At 44.1% G+C, this 21,227-nt stretch overlaps 1 protein-coding gene across 1 annotated transcript in view; it reads right to left on the bottom strand.

The window, feature by feature from the left end:
• Positions 1–21,227, bottom strand: part of myo10l3 (myosin X, like 3) — a 57,096-nt gene that overhangs the window by 5,625 nt on the left and 30,244 nt on the right. The window contains exons 11-32 of the mRNA XM_042426765.1: positions 20,657–20,775; positions 18,428–18,574; positions 17,751–17,851; positions 17,319–17,385; positions 16,638–16,730; positions 15,609–15,677; positions 12,382–12,464; positions 12,166–12,274; positions 11,221–11,301; positions 9,228–9,352; positions 8,965–9,079; positions 5,894–6,000; positions 4,374–4,793; positions 4,252–4,285; positions 3,311–4,144; positions 2,405–2,528; positions 1,790–2,033; positions 1,592–1,687; positions 1,303–1,396; positions 826–881; positions 592–734; positions 165–359 (exon numbers count right to left, since the gene is read on the bottom strand). Of these exons, the coding sequence (XP_042282699.1) occupies positions 165–359; positions 592–734; positions 826–881; positions 1,303–1,396; positions 1,592–1,687; positions 1,790–2,033; positions 2,405–2,528; positions 3,311–4,144; positions 4,252–4,285; positions 4,374–4,793; positions 5,894–6,000; positions 8,965–9,079; positions 9,228–9,352; positions 11,221–11,301; positions 12,166–12,274; positions 12,382–12,464; positions 15,609–15,677; positions 16,638–16,730; positions 17,319–17,385; positions 17,751–17,851; positions 18,428–18,574; positions 20,657–20,775 (3,456 nt within the window). The remainder of the gene's footprint in view (positions 1–164; positions 360–591; positions 735–825; positions 882–1,302; positions 1,397–1,591; positions 1,688–1,789; positions 2,034–2,404; positions 2,529–3,310; positions 4,145–4,251; positions 4,286–4,373; positions 4,794–5,893; positions 6,001–8,964; positions 9,080–9,227; positions 9,353–11,220; positions 11,302–12,165; positions 12,275–12,381; positions 12,465–15,608; positions 15,678–16,637; positions 16,731–17,318; positions 17,386–17,750; positions 17,852–18,427; positions 18,575–20,656; positions 20,776–21,227) is intronic.

The following is a 21,227-nucleotide window of genomic DNA, read 5'->3' as shown; positions in this document are numbered from 1 at the left end:
GACTAAAGAGCAGATATGAAATATTGTAAAATACAAATAAAAATACAGAAGATCCACACGGGGCCTTTCAAACCTTTAAGGGACTAAAGCTTAACCACTTTGGTATGTTTCCCTATAAGAATTAACAGCAAGATGACTGAGAAAAATGTTGACAGTGAACTGACCAGTGTCCTTGAAGACCTTCTCGTCTGGCTGCACCACAGAGCAGAGGCTGTTGAGGACCAGAGTTCCCAGCTTGGAGGCGCTTCGCTCCGACGACTTGTAGTAGTCCAGAGAGTTTGTGGTGAGAACAAACCAGCGCTTCTTCAGCTTCAGAGAGGTGCTTTTCGCTCCCGACTTCATCTCTTTATGCAGCCAGCCTGGGGGCGGATAAATGAGTGAATTACTCTTTGATTTAGAGCATTTTTCATAAATTGTCGATCAATCCTCTTTGATTTTTCCTTTCCCAAACAACTTAAAAGCATTTACCTTTTTCAGTATCAAAAAAGCCATTTAAGGAGTAAACTTGAGGCACAGTGTAATGCCTGATACATACAGTAAGTACATGAATCGACTCTCAAACTGTCCAGGTGTGTATCTCTGCTGACTGACCTCTGACTAGAAACTCCTGTCCATCAACTCTGGAGTCTCCCTTGGATTTTTGCAGCAGGCCGATCCAGTGGTGCATCTCCTCAGGCGTGTCTGTGTTGCAGTGAATCACCCGGTTGGCTGTGATGATCACAAATGAGTTTGGTCTGGAAAGACAAAACACATTTTTATACTCAGACTACAGTTTAAACACACATTTTGACCAGACGTGGGTTCAAATTACTGGCCATTCCTCACCTGTCAGGGTTGTCTGATGCACAGACAGAATCAATCAAGCCCACATCCAATGTGCCCTGGACAGAGAAGAGAGGGGTGAGTTCACATATAGTTTCTAACTGTTGGCACATGTGCAAATATTTTCTTTGGTGGGAGACGGTGGATTAAAGGTGAGTAAATTGGTGTTAATAGTAATGTGCAAGTTAAATGTAACATATTTGTGTACTGGGTCATTTTTTTGTCTTGCTTTCATTTTGGTTTGCTGTTCTTTTATACTTATTTGATTTCCATATCTGTGAAAGGTATTAACTACAATGCAATCTTTTAATGTACATGAACATGAACATGTATGGATTTAGTTTCTTCCACTCAAATTACTATATGACCCAAATCTGGAATATCATACTTCAGCCGATTCAGTCACACGCTTCATGATTATTGCTGAAAAATGGAGCTGAAGCCACGGCCCGGGCAATAGAGAGGTAAAACAGCACTAACCACTGCATTCTTGGGGTTGGCCTGTTCATGGTGCATCTCCATGAGCTGCTCCGGGCTGGCGCTGTGGACCCGACTCAGCACATTGAACCAACCACTGGATGGGGTCAGAGGGAGGGCAGAAAGTAAACGAGGGAGAAGTCAGCAAATATGGAAGTGAAAATTACAGCGTGAACTTCCACTGGTGACCACAAGGGGGAACTTTATTTCCACATATTACGTCTACAAGGAAGTGATGACAAAGTAAATCACTACTTCCAAAACAGCCACAGCTGGTTGAGGATTACTGTACCTGGCATCTTCTGGGGACTCTGCATAGATGTGGTAGGTCCTCTCGTCAGTCACAATATTCAGTGCATTTTCCTTCTCATGATTGTCCACTATGTCCCTGTAGAGAAAGACCCAGAGTTGACCAACAAGTAACCATATATTGTTCTGCTACACATAAAGGAGAAAAAGAGCCACGATTTTGACTGAGAATAGATCTTACTTGGCCGTGTGGATATCAATGGTTCCTTTGAGCTTCTCTTCGCTGTCATTCTCAAAGTACATAAGCTTCGAGTCTCGCAGAACGAACCAGCGCATCTTCCAGTTGCGTCGAGACAGGGTAGACATTCCTCCTCCTTTCTTGTAAAGCCAGCCGGATTTGACGGAGTCCTGCTTTGCCCGAAACCACATGAAGGTTTCATCTTTCAGCACACACCAGCGACGACGCCACGGGATCATCAGGCCACCTGAAAGAGTGCAGAAGGAGAAAGAAAGGATTTTCATTTTTGTTGTTTCATGTGCAATGTCAATTTATTTCAGTCATATGCACACACACACACACACACACACACACACACACACACACACACACACACACACACGCATACATCCTCTTGAGACTAAACATCCAAGCTACAATCAACAAAAATAAACAATAACAGAATACACAATAGGAGCATTAGAACAGCAAAAAATAGTAAGGAAGAAAGAAACAAAGAAGGCCTATAAAACATCTCTTAAATTGAGGATATGACCACACAAGCCACGTTCAGCTGTGCATAGTAAATGCATAAACATCTGCATGCCTGCTGGGCAGCGATTTGCTAAAGCTACTAACTCTTCATGTAGAGGTAGCCATGGAAGTAGGGAGGCCCACTGCCATTCAGCAGATTCACTCTCCCATTGGAAACTTCCTCATCTGTGTCCACGTAGCCATCGTTGTCCTCATCACTGTCAATGAACTGCAAACACAGAACAGAACACTTAGCAGTTATTTTCAGGGTAAAAAACAAATAAATAAAAAGTAAGTGATTTTATATGACATTTTAAAAGGGGTTGGCAGATCTGCGTCAAAAATATTAACAAATGAACACCTGCAAATTTCAAATTTTATGTAAAAAAAAAAAAAAAAAATTGCTTTTTTTATGCATTCTGAAGAATATGAGACGTAGTCTTTGGTCCTCATTTTGCAATTTCAGTACGTAAATCAGTGCCCCGAACATGCGCACACTCCCTTCTTCCCCTTTGACATTTTGCTGATCTGACAGTGTTAGATCCAAGCTCTCTGCTTGACTAGCAGTATCTGGGAACAGATTCACATGCTCATCAGCAGAGCCAAAACAAATAATTGCAACAGTATTTCGCAGTGATTCTGGCACGAGCTGTGCCTTTTGATAGGATAAGAGAAGATTCAGGCTTGCACACATGCACTCTGTACATTGGATATGCAGTTTAGGTGTTGGAATGTGTGTTGGAAGCATAATAAAATAACCTCAGAGAAAATCTAGGCGTGTGTCAGTGTATGTGTGAAAAAAGCTTGATCTGACATGAAAATACAGGGATCCCATGTGAGGGTAAAATATGAGGGGAAAAAAACATAAACAACTTCTCCAATTCAAATGAATTTGGCTTAATGTACAAAATCTACTTTCATTTCTGTTTTGGACCTCTGAAGGTGCTTCAAAGGATTTGGTTTAGATCTGTTGCATTTGACAGGAAAGACTCCTAGCCTGTTAGTTCTCACCGAGTCTGAGCTGCCTCTGAAGGAGTCCAGACTGTTTTGGGTGCAGGAAGATTTTCGTAACACCTCTTCATCTGTGATATGGCCGTCATTGGTGCTGGCACCTGAGCTCCCGTGAACCTCCTCAAACTCCTCCTGGTCATAGTCCGATTCTGTGTCTGGCAGGTTTGAGTGGGACGGTTCCTCGCTCACAGGCTCAAAATCCGAACCCCTGCTGGCCCTCTGGCATGGCTGCCTTTCTCCATTGGTGACCACAGGAGGAGGAGGAGGTGGAGGAGGGCCTGGGATTTTGGAGTCTCTGAGAACAGGGACGTGACTCAGTCCATTGGGGGTAAATGGGGAGGGCTGTGCCGGGGTAGCAGAGGAGGCAGAGGGGCGACTGAGTAGTCCTTCTGCAAAGGCGGGCGGAGGAGGGGGAATACTTTGGAATATTTCCTTGTCGAGAGGAACTACAGCTGGTGGAGGGAAGTCAGGCAAAGGAACGCACTCGTCCTCAGCGTGGAAACCCTCATCTACTTCCTCCTCAGCCAGAGGAGCAGTAGATTCAGTCGGGTCGTGGAGGTTCTCCTCACTCGAGAGGGATGGCTCCAAACCACCAAAGTCCAAGAGTTCCAGGAACTCCGTAGCTACACGGGAGGCCTCTTTCTCCAGTCTGTAAATCTCAGCGTCCCTCATCTGCCGCCGCTCTTCGTGGGAGACGTCTCCGAGAAGGGAAACGCCGTCTTCCTGCTGCTTCTGCAGGCGCTCGATCTCCCTCTCCAGCCGCAGGATCTCCTCCATCTGACGGCTCTCTTCCTCAGTGGTGTGATTGTTGGACAGAGTCTGGGACAGCTCCCTCTGTAGAAAGGACAAGCATAGAAGAAGAGACACAGAAAGCACATTTAAGCACTTTATGTTGCCATGTGAAAGATTCATATTAATGTGTTTCAATGAAGTGGAATTACCTTCTGACAAGCGCCGTTCACCACGAGTGAGTTCCTAAAGACAAGATAAAATACATTTGTGGTTCATGTAACAGTCTTCTGATATAAACGATTGCACCTGTAAAAAGTGAAATAATTTCTACCTTTTCGCGCCTCCTTTAGCTGCCATTTTCTCCTCTTCCTCTTTCTCCTTCATTAGTCTCAGCTCCTCCTTCCTCCTCGACTCCTCCTCCTCCGCCCTCCTCTTCAGCTCCTCGTCCATCAGCCTCTGTTTCTCCTCCTCTTCCTCCCTCTTTCTCTTCTCCGCCTCCTCCTCCTGTTGTCTCCTCTCTTCCTCCATCCTCCTCCTCCTCTCCTCCTCCTCTACTCGCCTCCTCTCCTCCTCTCGCTTCTGTTTCTCCTCCTTGAGTTGGCGATAGAGGGATCTAGCCAGCTGGCCTCTGTGATGTTTCTGAAGGACAATGGAGGCCAAGCGCAGGCGCAGGAAGACTCGTCTCCAAAAGTGAGCGCGGTAGTTCTTCTGGATGGTGACGACGCTGGACAGAACCCTCTTATATTGTTTCCTGGTGAGAAAATCAAACACGCACATATTTGTAATTAGTGTCAACTCAAGCAGAGTCCCAAATTTAACATTATCTGAGAACATTCTGTGTCGCCACAAACATATTTGCGACATTGCACACCACTGTGCTGAACGCCCGCTGGCACCCTCTGTTTAAATAAACACACTGGTAAAAAAGCTTGTACATTGTGAACTGTGCGATGTTTAGAGTTTGATGAGCTTGTGCTGTTCCATTGTGGCCGTGTGGGCTGTTGTGTTTAGCCCTGTGACCAAGCCCCATCACCCACACGCTGCACATGCATCAAATACACACACACATACAGTATAAACACGCACACACACACAAAAACACACGTGACCCCGCTAAAGGACCACACACAATGCTCTGACTCTCTGACCCTGAGTGTGGCCTAGTAATCACTCCATGACTAGTCTCAGGACACACTCTGAGCAGAGATACTGTTACATATAATAACACAAAGGGTTTACTTGTGTCTTTAGGGAACTTCCCCGAGCCTCTGTCTTTAGTAAGAGTGGCTCTTAAGGGAACAGAACCCACAACATGAACGCTGTCATCAGTCCCATTATACTCTCCCAACGGAGCATTTCACAGGACTCTATGTGACTTTATATAAGGTGGCACGCAGGTGGAGCTCAGCTAGATTACATGTCTGGGGGTGCCTGTTGGTGCAGATTTTTAAACCACCAAAATGATGGATGTCCTGTCTGTCAGGCGGAGTGGAAAGGTGGGAAACTTTCTACTCAGGCTGAGGAGACTGAGATTTATTGAGTGAAGAAAAATGCATCAACTGTACTGCTGTTAGTGTACTATTATATTAAATTAAACACCGCCTTACAAGAACAGGCCAATGAAGGGACACGACCTATGCCTCTTTTCAAATCAAGACATACTAGTCTTAATGCATAAGAAATCTTAAATCACTTAACACACGTGCACAAAGGTAAACACAAAGGCATGCACATACCGTAATCCCCCCCCCCTCCTCCTCCTCCCTACGTACACACAGGCTGCACACAACTCTATTACAAAACAAACACTGACAACTGTCGCTGCCAGCCCTCCACCCCTCCTCCACTCACCTTGCCACATAGCTGAGGATGTGGGCGCGGATCACCATGCCAGCCCTGCGCCGCACCTCTTCCCTCTCCTTCTCCAGTCTTTGCTCCAGGGCCTCCTTCAAGAACACCTGCGGGACGAGCAGCGCCACGGCCGTCAGGGAGTGACAGAGACAGAGACACACAGAGAGGGAGGTCGGGGTGGGGGGGTAGGGGGGTGGTGGGGGGGTGGGGAGGTTGGAAGGAAACGGGATGGGTTAGTTCCTCTTCTTGGTAAGGCTGCAAAAGAGGGCCCGCAGAGATGTGAAGGGCCCCTGTTGTTTGTTGGCAGCACCCTGTGCCCACTGCAGAGGAAGCTGTGGTGCAGCTGAGGCTAGCAGGCTAGCTGCTCTCCCTGACTGCAGAGCAGAGCAGAGGGGAAGACTGGCACCAGGACTGCAGTGTTGCTGCTAATGCCGCTGCTGCAGAGCCTCATTGTGTTCAGGCGTCCTTCCTGAGCATTTCCCTACTGCTGCTGCTGCTGCTGCTGCTGCTGCTACCGCTGCGTTGGTAGCCCGACTGACGTGCACAGGCAGAGAGGCACATAGAGGGAGGGGAGGGGAAGGGGGAGGTAGGGAGAGGAGGGATGGAGGGATGAGGGGGAGGGATGGTGGCGGGTGTCCAGAAAAGCAAGCCACACCCCTACTTGCTCTTATGAAGGAAGGAGAAAGAGTTTACTTAACCCTTCCCTTGCTACTGGAGACTTTTTTTTTTCAAAGTATGTAGTGTGTGGGTCATTTCACAGAAACATACAGTGGTAGCATGACATTATACAACATAATCAGATTTAATCTGTTTGAACATTTTAGCATGCTGGGAGAGCCAGCCAGCTGTGTATCTGGGTTTATGTGATAATGCGATATCTATTGCTAGCCCGGAGGATCAACTACTTTTGTGTGAAGGGTGGAGGCCTTTGAGTGGCTGTGTGTGTGTGTGTGTGTGTGTGTGTGTGTGTGTCCCAGATGTTCCACTAATCAAAGGATCCCACAGCTGCAGCCCTGCCTGCTCTCTGTTAGTCTGCAAGAGGAGGAAGCTTCCTCTTTTCCACATCCTTCCCTCATCTGTAAAACAAATGGCTCACAAACACCCGCACACACCTACTCCGTGCAACGTCGTCCAAGCCCCTAATTCTGGGCACACACTTCCTCCACACACAATCAGCATGTATATAATTACACACAGATTGTTCCTCCAAAGGAAATGTAGCCCCCTCTGTCTCTCAGCTCCCTTCCCACAACCCACACTACATTTCCCTGAACCCCCAAAAATATATATTGTGCTGCCATTAAAGAAACAACCACTTGCACGGATTGACACGCACTCAGCCACTCTGTGCATTTTTGGGTCTCACTTTGAAAAACTAAAGTCTTGCTCCCTCTCTTGATGCATATGCTGTGTGAAGTGGAGCAGTCACCAGTAGTGAGTCAGCCAAAGGTCAAAGTGCTGACCATGGATGCGTAATGAAGTTTCACCCACACAGAGGAAAAATGATTCCTCACTGGAGTCGAAAAGTCAGTGAGTGTGTGTGTTTGTGTGTGTGTGTGAGAACTTTAATGTATGTAGGCATGTGCACATTAGTGGTTATGCCCCGGTTATATATTCATTAACAACCAACATGTGGTTCACATCAAGCATTTTTGGTCTTGACGTATATTTCAGCGTGCCATGTGTGCAGCTGACACTGTTCATAGTCTGCCAGCCAAATGGGGAATAACAAAAAAAACTGTCCAAAAGGGAACCAACAAATTTGAAATGTCTCAGTGATTTAACAGCCATGGAGGAACCACAAATTAGAGCAGGAAGCAACAGCGGGACAAATGTGGATTTAGTCGATTTCAAGAAACCCCATAAAGCCTGTCTTATTTATATCTTCGCTTTTTGCTTTGTAGGGGCCGTTTATGCTGAGTTCAACATGGAGCGAAGAGGTTTTTCTTTCCAGATCAAACAAGTCATTAAAGGTTAATCATTCATTGAGAAAGCAGTGGAAAACAAAGGGCTTTCAGCGGGGGGAGTTGATGATTGTTTGAAATAATGAGCCAGAGAGAGAAAAAGAGAGAATGACGAATAGAGAGGGAAAAGATAAGTGAAAGATAAGCATCACTGCAAGCTGTGTTGCAACAGATGCAGATTATATTGCTGTGATAACTTTTCTAAGATGAATGCATGAGAAGTGACTTTCCTCTAACCTCCGCTCAGCTTCATCACCACCTCCAAATCATTCTCTGGGAGTTGAGTCTGAATTCAATCAACAGCTCGGTGAGTGTCAAGAGGCTAACACCCTTCCAGCTACATTAAGGCTGCCTCAGGATTACTGCAAACCCCCACACTGGGTTACAGTTACAGTAACAGTTGTTGGTGTCAGGGTTTTTTCGGAGTTGCCGTGTAACTCTGTGGTTGTCAACAGGAGAACAGTAGATTGACCACAACCGGCCAGAAAAATCCTTTGGACGTGAGTCACGGAGGGGGGCGTCCAAACTGTGGCGCACATTAACAGCCCGACATCTTGAGTCAGGACACCGAGATTGAACAAATCTGCTGTCATGATTCTCTGCAGACTGTTGCATCTTTATGGATTGAAAACTGTGATTTCAGACTTGTTGAACGTGTTTTGAAGAGCACGTACGCGGGTTGATCACTTACAGTCCTTACAAGTGTACTGCAGAGTCTGTCTTACAAGAGAACATAGACTGACATTTCACCTGATCCTTCAGCCTGCCCAGCTGTGTTCTTGTCTGCATCAAGCCTGCAACTCTATCCTGTCTGAGCATGTGTGTGTGTGTATTTATGTGTGTGTATTAACCACATGGCAGGGACAAAAATCAGTTCCCAAAGTCACATTATGAGGGACTCATCTACCATCTAAAAAGGGAAAGAGCTCATCCCTACAAGGTAATCCATTAAATTTTAAAGTATGGACTGGTTAAGGTTTAAGGTTTAAGGTAAGGGGCTAAGCATATGTTATGATCAAGTCTCCAGGGCGTGAATGTAAGACAATGAAATGTCCTCCCATGTGACAAAAACAAGTTTGGGCATGCCTGCATGCGTGTGTGCTTCACCTTTGTCTTCCCCAGTTGCCACTCTTTTTTAGCTTTGTCATGGAGTGTGAGAAGCTCTGAGCAACTCTGCTTCTCATCGTCTGAGTGTATTTTGTTCTTCAGGATCATCTTGTACCTGTGGAAACACAGAAACAACACACATGCACACATAACGTTACTTTACAGAAACAGAGAGCACAAACATTTCAGTGCAATTAGACAAAATGCAGCAGCAACACTTGAGAGATAGTTTTTTTTTAATTTGGTGTATGTATTTTGCTGACCTGCTATAGAAGTCTTTAAAGGTTCTGCGAACAGGGAATCCAGCCTTGCGGATCTTCACCGTTTCTAGCATGCCAGAGTATCTTAGCTGGTTCAGGACCACATCTGGATCAAACTGGTTGGCCTTCTGTAGATGACAAGTGACACATGAAAACAGCAGAAACCAAAATGCCCTTTTTATTCCTATTAAAGGACAGCAACACTAACAGCTCCATGTTTACTTGATTATGGCATTTTTCAGCAACAGCTGAACAGCTGTGCACTGAAGGATGACTTGAATACAGACCTTATGCAGAACAATTGATGTTTTAGTGACTAAGTATGTGTTCCCTAAATATAATCTCCTTGAAACCAGTATCTGTTAGTGGAACTCTGCAGGCAAATGTAATCCTCCACCGATGAGCCTACACACCTATTCAAATGATCTTACTGCTGAGTCAGGTTAAATTTGAACTAAAAAGTAAATTACCACGTTGAACGCTATCATTTTACATTAATAATCAGGTTAGCGCAAAGAAAACACACACACACACCATCACAGAGAAACACAAACAGTGCGGAGCAAGACCTTGCCAACCGAGGAGGCCTTTCTTTCTGGAATAATCAGCTGCATTGTTCACAGCTCACCGTGTTCCTCAAGCCTGCATATCAGAGAGCAGAATCAGTGATGTCTGCCGCCTTACACCTCTATACAGGCTGCCTGATCACTCAGTCGGACCACACGAAGGCCATTGTCACCTAGAGGGCATGCAGTGCTGGATAAGCCCCAAACAGGACCACAGCATTCCCCAAATGTGTCAATCTAATTATGGGCTAATGCTACTATGCGTGGAAAGAGACACACTTGAATACAAAGGCACTTGCACACTTGCATCCTGAGCTCCTCTGAGCTCTGAACCCTGCTCTTTAGCAGAGGATTTAGGCAGCTGAAAGAGGTATGGCATGTTGACTTGTTTGAGTGAAAACAAACTGGCCCTCCTCCGAGTGACATTTTTTTCCAGTGAGAGCGCGTGCGTGTAAATCACACGTGTGCGCGTGTGTGTTTGCATGCGTGCAATCATATCTGAGGATTGTGTATGCAATCCTGTCATTCTGTGGGATTAACAGAGGCACGGCTTGTTCCATCTTGACCAACTGAGGCCAGGTGAGCGAAAGCGAGGCAGAGCCAATGAGAGCAGGGGACGGATGAGAAAAAGAGGCGGGTAGAGAGAACGAGGGTGAGAGGAGGACAGTGAAGTTTCCATGATAATAAGTAAGCAAGAAGGCGTGGAATGACAAATCAGGAGTGGGAGATAAGGAGCTGAGAGAAGAAGACAATCACCACATTAATAAGTAACAGAGAGGATGTCACTGGATTGCAGTGCCACAAATTCACTGTCTCTCACAGAGAATAAAGAAATATAAGAACCAATATAAGAAAACTGGATAACAGTGCTGGATTTGAAAGTGTTTGCAGTGGTGTGGTAAAGAGGAGTGGAATAGAGGATGAATAAATAAACCTCCCGCTGGCTCTGCTGCAGCCGCTGTGGTCTTATCTTGGCATTTCACTGATGCAGCCAGATCAGCAGAGCATCAGCCAAGCCGCCGTAGCTGGAGCGGCCAGCGGTGACCTCTGACCCCGGTGAAGGGGCTAAAGTGGTAGGAATGTGCTGGTACACAGCCTTTTATTTGAGGAAGTACAAAGAGAGTCTTTGCGCCAAAGCAGGAGAGACGCATTAGTTTATTAGGGGTGAAAATGTGCAAAAACAAATGATACTGTTACTTTTCCAGTGAAATATTTTCATGACTTTGTGGTAATTAGTGCTGTTACATTGTAAAATGACTTTGCTCTTGGCGAGAGTCAAAGTTTCACAGAAACAACAAGACTAAATATTAGCTCTGAGCAATGGGAACTATGAATAGCACTGAGAAGGTTTAACTTTGCAGGAGCTGACCTTGACAAGACCTGGCAGGGTTTCTGACATTTTTTTGTGCAATGAAATTTGCATGACCTACCTTGTCCATGTTTGGTTTAATGCAGCGCACAAAAAAGGGGTTGGAGGCACTTAGTGTGGCCATCAGAGAATGGAGCGAGTCCTGAAACACATCAGCAACAAGAGGATAAAGATTAAAGCAGCAGAGAATCATTAGTCCAAACATTTTCCTTTATGTTGATTTCTTTATGACATTTATTTATGCTAATATATTTTATTTGAGAAAGGACTTATAATCAGCCAATATTTCATGTGCTTTTCTCTTCTTGTGCACAATAACAAAAAGAATGTAACAGCAGTAAAAGTACTGAGTAAATGTACTTTAGTACTTTTGAAGTCTTACAGGGTATCACTCAGCGCATATTTACCTTAACACACACACACATGCACAAACACACACTCCGAGGACCCTTGAACCTAGCAGGCTATGTCAGCTTCGCTCTCCTCCCTGCCTCAGACAGTCTGTCTCCAGCGAGGCCTGGCCTGGCAGAGCTGAACGTGATTGGCCCCTGGTTGGCCCCTCTCTGCCCAGCCATCAACCCTAATCTCCTGGCTTTAGGAACTGTAGACCAGGGCAGCCTGCCAAATCCTCCCCTGCTCCTTCTCTCCACACTGCAGTTAGGACATGCTAAACTAAGCCCTCCACTGTAACCCCCCCCCCCCCCCCCCCCTCCCCAATCCCCACCACTACCACTACCGACCAACCACATATTTCATATATCCCATCACCCACCGTTCTCTGCAGATCAAATACACAGACAGTATTCTCTTTGCCCTTCTGTCTCTCCATGATTTCTATCTGCCCTTTTTCACCTCGTCCCCGTGCGGACACTCATCGTGCCAAGATAAAGTGATCATTACATGCACACGAGGAACAATAAACTTGTTGTCTGTCTGATCACTGAATCACACAATCATGGGTGTGGAACTGGGAGTGATATTTAGGTCACAGAAGCTCTGCACCCACCCTGAACTGAGAGCTGACGGTGGGCTTGCGTCGGGCCGTGCCCATCTTTAGGGTCTCATCTCCACTTCTGCTACCCACACGCTCAAAGAGGTCATAAATGAAGTCAAGTCTGCAGACACAGAGTACAGAACAGAGCATTTGATTGTAGACACTTGTACATTGACTGAATCATAAAGGTCGGTGTTCAGCATGCAGAGGAGAAAGTGCTGTGTTTACCTGCTGTCCTTGAGAATGAACAAGATATCATCTCTGAAGGTGTCTCTGTTCTTCTCCAGGATCCCACGCACATCATAAAGCACCTAAAACAGGTGAAAACAAAAAAGTAAGTAAGAGCAGAGTGTGTTTACATTTGAGAGACTTTATTTATCCCCAGAGCATGATACAGCAGTACAAGAAACAGTCAAAAGAGCAAGGAAACAAACTGTATTGAATAATAAATAATAAAAAAAAGAAATGCAACAAAATGAGAAATGAATACAATACAGTACTTGGGCCATATACATGATTTATGCACTGTACAAAAAGCTGTGCAAATATGTATGAGCAGTAGTAATGTAAGGCTGCAACTTAATTATTTTCATTATCAATTAATCTGTCGATTATTTTCTTAATTAATCGATTAATTGTTTGGTCTATAAAATGTCAGAAAATATTCACAACTGAGAAGCTGGAATCAGAGAATTTGGATTTTTTTTTTTAGTTCCAAATGATTAACTGATTCTAAAAATAGTTGGCAATTAATTTAATAGTTAATTAACAGACTAATCATTGCAGCTCTATAGTAATTAATTTGCAACAACCAGTAATTTGCAGCTTTATCCAAATATAATCCAGGTTTATCAAATAGTCTGTTAAACAACAGAACATGTCCAGTCATAAGAGTCAATATCCTTAGAGATGAATGTGATATTATGAAGACAGAAAAATAATGTACTGAAGCAGATATTAAGTCTTGTTTTTTGTTGTCAGGGTATTATTCATAATTTACAACACAGATATGAACTATTAGTTGGTAGAAATTCTGCAGCCATGTGGGTAGCAGTGTTAACACAGTATTTCAAAATATGCTCTCAGAGGTGCAGATAATTCAAACTTTAAAATATAACAATTTTGCATGCAAAGTTGTCATTATCGACCCATAACTCAGATTGGACACCAATATCTTCAAATGATGGATGACTCATTTGGAAATAAAGCTATGGGGTATTAAACTTTTCAGATTAACACATATGTGCACAAAGTTTGACCTGAGCAGGGACTGTAAATGCGTGTTTGAGGCTCAGTGTGAACAAGACAAGTACAGCAGAGCGCCGTGTGTGTTAATGCAGTCACCTGTTGTGTTCTGCTCAGCCTTCGTCTTAACTCACAGCGTTCCTCGCCACAGTAATGCACTCTAAGTTTGTGTTTGTATGTGCATCAGTGTGATATAAAATAAAAGTGCATTCAAAGTATTTTATCAACTGAAATGTATAAAAGAATATAAAAATACATACCGTAATCTGCATGTGTATGCAAACACAAGCACATTTGTGTGCATGTGAGCTTGTTTTCACAGCTGTGTGTGTACACTATAATCCAATAACAACCCCCACCACCCCATCCCCAAGCCTTGAGGCTCATGGGGAGCCATGAGATCCATACTTGACGACACATGTATTTATAATTCACAGACACACTAATTACACTCCATTCCTCTCTCATTGGAGTCGACTCATACAAAAGGCTCTCTGTGTCTGTCAGTTTCAGGTTTAGTTAAGTAAGAAGGTTAACTAGGGTAGCCTCATGACGCTACAGAGGAATGAGTCTGTAACGGAGAATTAGACACAATATGAACACAAAATCTTATAAGCGGTGAATGCGCTGATGATGTATACAGTCACTGGAATCCACAGAAATAAAATTCAGTCCATCTGCATCATTATACAAACACTGTATTTGTAAACTTGCAGACTGAGACACTTAAATGTTCAGAAGGTGGTGGTTTTTTTGGGTTTGATGTTAAAAGTTCACATCTAATAGTGAGAGAGTTCATTCTTTATTTAACCAGGAAGTCCCTTGAGATTGAAATCTCTTTTCTGAGGGAGACCTGGCCGAGACAGCACACCAGTTACAGTTTAAATAGAAATAAAACACAACGGATAGGGATCGCAAACACACAAGGAAAAGACTAAATCCAGATCAAGTAAGGCAGTTACATCTCTCAGTTACATGGACTTTTAACAAGGCTTTAAATTTTTCCAAGGTTATTAGGCAGATTATTTAGATGTAGCATGCTCTGCAGATTATTCCAAGTCCAGGGAGCAAAGTAGGAGAAGGATTTTTTTCCCAGCTCAGTGCAAACCCCTGAAACCTGGTAATGAAGCCTCCTGGTGGAGTGAAGCTGAAGACTGCGTCAGGAGGTTACATATATATGAAGGGAGTTTACCCAGCATGGCCTTGTACACAAAAATATACAAATGAAGTTGTCTACGTAGACTTAGTGACCGCCAGTCAACCAGTTCAATGATGAGTACAGGGATCCGATTTGGTTATAAATCGTAGAGCACTGTGGTACACAGAATATAAAAGGTGGAGTGTACAAGAGGCAGCATACATGTTGACAACTTCGCCATAGTCCAAAACACTTAAAAATGTAGCCTGAAAGTTTTTTTTCCAGGCTTTAAATTAACTGCATTTCTCTGGCACCACACAAATAATCAAATTTATCGGAGGATGCTGCAATTTCCCCAACTGAAGTCACGGGCACCGTTTCAGATAACAGAAGGAGCTTTCAGAGAGGCGACTAAACTCTCCTGAGAGGCACACTGGAAAGAGATAGAGAGAGAGAGAGAGAGAGAGAGAGAGAGAGAGAGAGAGAGAGAGAGAGAGAGAGAGAGAGAGAGAGAGAGTGGGGGGGGGGGGGGGGGGGGGGGGGGGGGGGAACAACTGGCTGGCCTGCCTGTCCTCTCTGGACCATCATTACCATAGGCATCCATGCCAGGCTTGTGACTGAGCTGCCATGCTCACACTGAGGGGACCTTGTCTGAGGCAGACTTTATAAGGCCATTCTTTATCAAGCCGAATCTTCCTACCCCGCCTCATATGCCATCCCTCCTGCCCTTTTCACTCTCTGTTTTTGAGCCCAGCACACCTCTTCCCTGATCTCTTTTGCCTTTCTCTACACTTCTGTCAAGAGTAATCTTTGTCATCATGTAAGCAAAAAAAAAAAAAAGAAGGGGAGGGTGAAGCAGTTTCTCCTGACTCAGGGAAAAGAGCAGTACAGGGAGGGGAGCATGGCAGTGTGGTGTCAACATCCTGTAGAGGATTTTGGCAAAAGAAGATCCCACCGCCCATCCAACGACTAACTCACTTCCTCAACTTAGGCATTCAGGGAGATAATGACTTGCTCTAGTGATTGTTTCGCTCTGTACTGTATATGTGTATGTGTGTGTGTTGGTAATTACCTCTCCAGCATAGTGCTTGATGCCAAACTGGTGGTCAGTCACTCTGGGCTTCACATAGTATGGGTTTGTCTGAGAAGAAAGGACAAAGGGCCCCCAGACTTACTGTTCATGTCCTCTTTATTAATTACAATCCAACTAAGCAGAGTACATTGAGTACGTTGAGTCCTCCGAGAGGGAACCCAAAGGTCAGAAACCCATGTTGGGCTGCAACTAATGATTATTTTCATTATCAGTTGGTAAAACAATTTCACCACTAGTGCTTTCAATTGTATTACATGATCTTCTTTGGCAGATGAAGCTTCTCAGGAAGATTGTGTGCAACTCCAGAAACTTTAGCGGCATTATTTTGACAACTGCTGCCTCCAACGACAAGAATTGATTGGTGGCATCTTTAAATCACTTGTTTTGTCTGATCAATGAGCCCAAAAATCAATCAATCAATTTACAATAATATAGTACAAAGAAAAGCAAAAAAAATTTGAGAAGCTGGAAACAGTGAATATTTAGCATTCTTACTTGACAAATCTCTTGTAAATGCAAGTACATGATTAAATAATTCAGAATTGTTGTTGATTAATTTTCTTTTTATTAATTATCAATGAACAGACTATCGATTCCCCCGTACATGACCTTAAAGCTCAACAAAAGCTTCAGCAGTGAAGCCTGACACCTCACTTTTGTAGCTCTCCTGTTTCCGTCAGCCATAAAAAAACCCGTTAGGCTTTCTGAGGACACTCTTTTCTCCTGCACACAATGCTGATCGGGCCGGGAGAACGGCTGATCACATTTCAGCATTGTTGTGTTTGCATGTGAGAGCGCTCAGGGGCATGTACAAGTGTTGCACAGACGTTCAGCGCCGCACCAAAGGCAACAGGTTTAACTCTTACAGGCTATCCGAGCCAGGGGTTTGGATCATTCTTACGTCTTTGCATCTGCATGTGAGCGTCTGCGTGGGAGGGATAGGGTGTGTTTGCATTGCAGCACGTGTGAAAAATGCATGTAAGTTTTCATGTGTGCGTGTGGACTCACTGCGTGTCGGCTGTGCAGTTTCTCCAAAAGGGTGTAGTCCGTGCCTTTGGGGAATCGACTCTCCTCATTGATAAGAGCCAACATGCCCAGTTTCTAAAGGGGAGACAAGACAGAGGAGCACAGAGGGTGAAACACACTGCAGTCATGATGGAACTAGTTATAATCTGACAGCTTTTATTATAACAATGCGTCCAGGAAACAGCGTAGTAATTCATTCAGTTTTCTTTTTTATTTATGAAGAGAGGGTTCTCTGAACAGGCACGGTGCTTCACATTCCAGTAGTTACACACAGTCACACTAATATAGCTGCAATCATCTAACGATGGCCACCAAGACTATTCACAAGTGTATGTAGTCCATAGTCTTATTGCTTCCCTTAAGGTTTCCAAGAACCAGAAAGCGTACAGACCCAAGCCCACCTCTGTAGAGGCCCACCATTATAACTATGGTGATAAAATAACACAAGTTTTCTTCATGCTTCACTTCAGCCATACCTCTAATTGCTGACTGATGTACATTACTGTGCACACAACATGCAAAACGAGACTATATAATGATAGAGTAGGAGAAGGAGGGCAATGTAAGCACAGTGTGGCGTCTGGGTCAGCACGCTCTGGTTGGCGGTTAGCGGTCAGTCCCGGCGGTGACTTTGCTCTGTCAGGGGTCTGACTGTCTCGTTACCTTTTCTATGAGATCCAGACACTCTGCGTTATCCATCCAGTCTATGGCTTCCCACTGGATGCCCTCCCTGTGAGGACAAAGACACACACCCGCGACATACACAGTATATAAATATAAACAACTAGCAAGACACAAGGGCTGTATTGTCCAGCATGAACATGTGATGAAATGAGCCATGTCCAAGCTGCTGGTCCTTTATACAACAAAACAACTGTCTGGGGGAGAATCTGAGCTGAATCCAAACCTCTGGCAGTCTGCCTGTAAAGCCAAGAAGAGGCCCAACCCCCATCCCCAACCCTTTCTGTCTGCGGGACCGTCTCCAGCACATGCAAAGCCTTGTTTTATTTTCAACAAATCTACTGTATCAGCACACAAACATAATCTGTAAAATGTAAGTATTTAAAATAACTTTAATTTATTGAGACTTTGTACCTATTATATTCCAGCTGCTCCAGTGAGAAGATGTGCTTATTGAAATACTCCTGAAGTTTCTCGTTGGCGTAGTTGATGTTAAACTGTTCAAACCGGTTCACCTACAGGACGGAAGAAAATTGTTTAATTTCATAACCGTCAGTTCTGTAGCTTTGGCAGGTCATCTGTAATCAGTTCTCAATGCAAATACTTGCATGTCAACAAGTCATGTGAGTCTTAAAATGATTCACTGGTGTGACTTTGAACAAGTGATGGCATGTTTATGTTTTTTACAGAATTTATTGGTGTTGGATACAAGTAAAATCTCATTTCACTGAAAGATTTAAAGTTTTAAATGATGATTTTAAAGCCCCTGAAAATGTGACTCCAAATCTTAAGTATTTCTCAAAAACATTAAATATTCCTGACTAAATAAGTAACAATCAATGTCTTAAAAATCATCTTTAGTAGGTGACATCACCTTTTTCCAGTTGAGCACAGAGAAAAAAGGAAATACTCTGCTTTCTAATGCGAAATCACCAAAACTGTTCTAAGTTTGGAGGGAAATTTCGTGTTCATGTAGGATCCCTTTACTCTTGGTAAGAAGCTGAGTGATAAAATAAGCTTTCAGGACCTTTAAATGAGGATTTAGATTTTTTTTGCTGAATAAAGCTAGGATTCAACGAGTAAGATTTCACCTCAAAGTTCTCAAAGCCGAAGATGTCCAGGATGCCGATGGACTTGAAATTGTCTTTGCCTTTTATCTTGTGGTTGATTCTCATTATAATCCAGGAGAAACACTGAGAATAAAGCGCCATGGCAACTGAGTCCCGCGAGTCCACGGCCTGCGAATCATGACACAGAGGTTACCATGGATACCAAGTCAGGCATAAATAATGAATGAAGAAACTTTGCAGTGTATATCCTAAACACAACATTTTATCACCATATACATTCCATCAGTTCAATAAGATTGAGGTTAAAGCGGTTAAAAACAACGATACATTTATTGTTTGACTAACGGGCTGTGTGAGGCCGCAGCGGAGAGTCTATAAAACAAACAGTGGTTTGGAGACAAAGGTGTGTTATGTCAGCATCTGTCTGCAGGCAGCAGGTAAGACCATGTGTGTTTTCACAACAGACACCGTCGTTTATCACCTTCATATCTTAAGAGTGACGCACTGCTCGCAGTATTTGTTATATTAAAAAAATCCAACTGGAGAAAAAAAGGTCAAATCAGAGCATTGTATAAACACGTTTTTGTAGATAATTGCTTCTCTTTTTTTAAACCCTGCACAAGGAAATTATGTCTTTGCTGTTGCACCTTTCCTTTCACTTCACCCAGGAAGAGTCATGCAGTCTAATAAGGCATAGTACTCAAAAGACTTACACGTGACTTATAATGAAGAGTTTGATTTTAAAAAATGTATATTTTTTAGAAGTCTTCTTTAAGTATATTTTAATCTGCTGGGATTAGCTGACAGGCTGGATTTTCTTTGCATGGCAGTTAAACAATTAAACATAATTAGAGTAAAAAAAGGTCAAAAGCTCCCAAGTTTCCAACCTGCTGAGGAAGACAAGTTGATCAAATCGAAAGTCCAGAATAAGAGAGGAGTTGTTTTGTCAACTATCATAATCAGAGACTTTACCTCTCTGTAACTGACAACGTAGCTCATGTAATTTGATACTTATGTGGTGACAAAATCTATCTGCCGTTCGAGTTTCTGATTTTCTCCAGCTGCCATGAAGTCGGCCTCTCAGCAAGACAGACATCATCCGTGCATGTATACAAACAGCTTGAGCTTGCCAGCGACACTTCCTCCACAGGCATTGTGCTTGAATTAAAAACACAACAGAGTGTGGCGGTGTGTACTGTATTTGGGGCAACAATGCTCCTGGGCTTTTGAGTAATCCATCATAGCCAGTCGCCTCCTGCAACAAGCGGCTGTGAACAGAAAGCTGGCGGCTCCAGGATCTCCGTCACAGGGGTGAGAAGAATGGCTGTTTGTCCAGGATGAGGAGGGGAGGGGAGGGGAGAGGAGGGGAGGGGGGCTACTGCAGGCAGTCGTAGGGTGGGTGACCCCTGGCCACTGTGAGAAGAGGCCATTCTTACTGACTCCAGGACTGGAATAATGCACTCTATTAAGAGACAGGCTGCTTCAAAGGCCAGGCAGAACAAGCAGCAGCGGGGTGACAGCACAAGATCTTTGTCCAGTGATGAAAAGCTTTCTTGTGACTTTCGTGTCCCTGTGATTATAGTAAAGGTCCATTCTGCATATTCGCTGACATTTGTGAGAACGAGTGGGCTGGAGGCTTGTGCTCATCCAACAAGGATTGTGTCGTGCGTCACAATGTTCTTCTGGCATATGGCGAAAAGGATAACACATGCAGATGAAGATTTCTGAAATATTCACATTAATTACAAACCGCAGCGTGGACATTTGAAGCCAAGCAAGGCATGAGTGAATTATTACGGTGTCTCAAGTCTTCGTGCCTGGCTGCACTGCCTCCAGAGGAGAAGTCCCTCACTTCATCCCCCAGTCATTGGCTCTATTGTGCTTTTGACTCAGATCACTATCACGATGGCTTTATTGTGCTGGGAATCTGGCAGACAAAAAGCAGGAAATGGCTGGGAGTCACGCAAGGGATCTGGAGAGGCATGTGGGGGAGAGTGCCGGAGAAAGGCTGTGAGTGTCACCAGGAGAGGGGAGGGAGACAAACAGGCATCTACTGTATGTTCCAGTGTCTTCAATTCAAGAAAGAAAAAAACCTCTGAACCACCTCTTTGTGCCACCTTGCACCAAATCCCAAGATACTACACTGAAATGTGGGAAATAAGGAAGGATGTGCAAATGTTTCAGGATTGTTCTGTATGATTCCTTTGATGAGCAGCGCAGGAGTAAGTTAGGTTGGATGGTGTTGTTTACCTGCTCCACAGTGAGCGGTGAGCAGATCTCCTCTCCTCTGAGGATCATGGAGCGCTGGGTCAACACCTCTGACAGCTGGAAGGAGTCGAGGCCAAGCAGCTCGCTGACATTGCTGACCACTGAAACACACACACACAGACAAACATAGATATACAAATATTTAAACTTTACTTTTATACTTGGATATGTATGCGTGTAAGGCAGGCCACAGACAGTTCAAGTCACTCCTATTTATGTCAAACAAAAGAGTTGACATATATACTGCGATCCTATACAGTCTATAGGAAACTCTACTCTGCTGGCGGAGCTGTAGTATTCTGCAGTCACTGTAGTTCACTGGTTCTTTGGAAAAGAGGTCAGACACAGCTAACAAAGGAGCCTTGAGCTCATGTTTCAGCCTGTTCAGAGCTCTGTCTGCTAGTACAATGTCAATCAAACTCAGGGGCATAAGGAATACTGCAGAACATCCAACATCAGCAGTGAACTATCCATCTGGTTTAGAAAATAGAGGTTTTCTACAATAAATTCCAGCAGGAAGTAACAATTGGTCATTTTAACAGGCTTAACCACT

Source organism: Thunnus maccoyii, chromosome 11 (assembly GCF_910596095.1).
Source record: "Thunnus maccoyii chromosome 11, fThuMac1.1, whole genome shotgun sequence".
Classification (NCBI taxonomy): domain Eukaryota; kingdom Metazoa; phylum Chordata; class Actinopteri; order Scombriformes; family Scombridae; genus Thunnus; species Thunnus maccoyii.
This window is presented reverse-complemented; position numbering and strand designations above follow the sequence as displayed.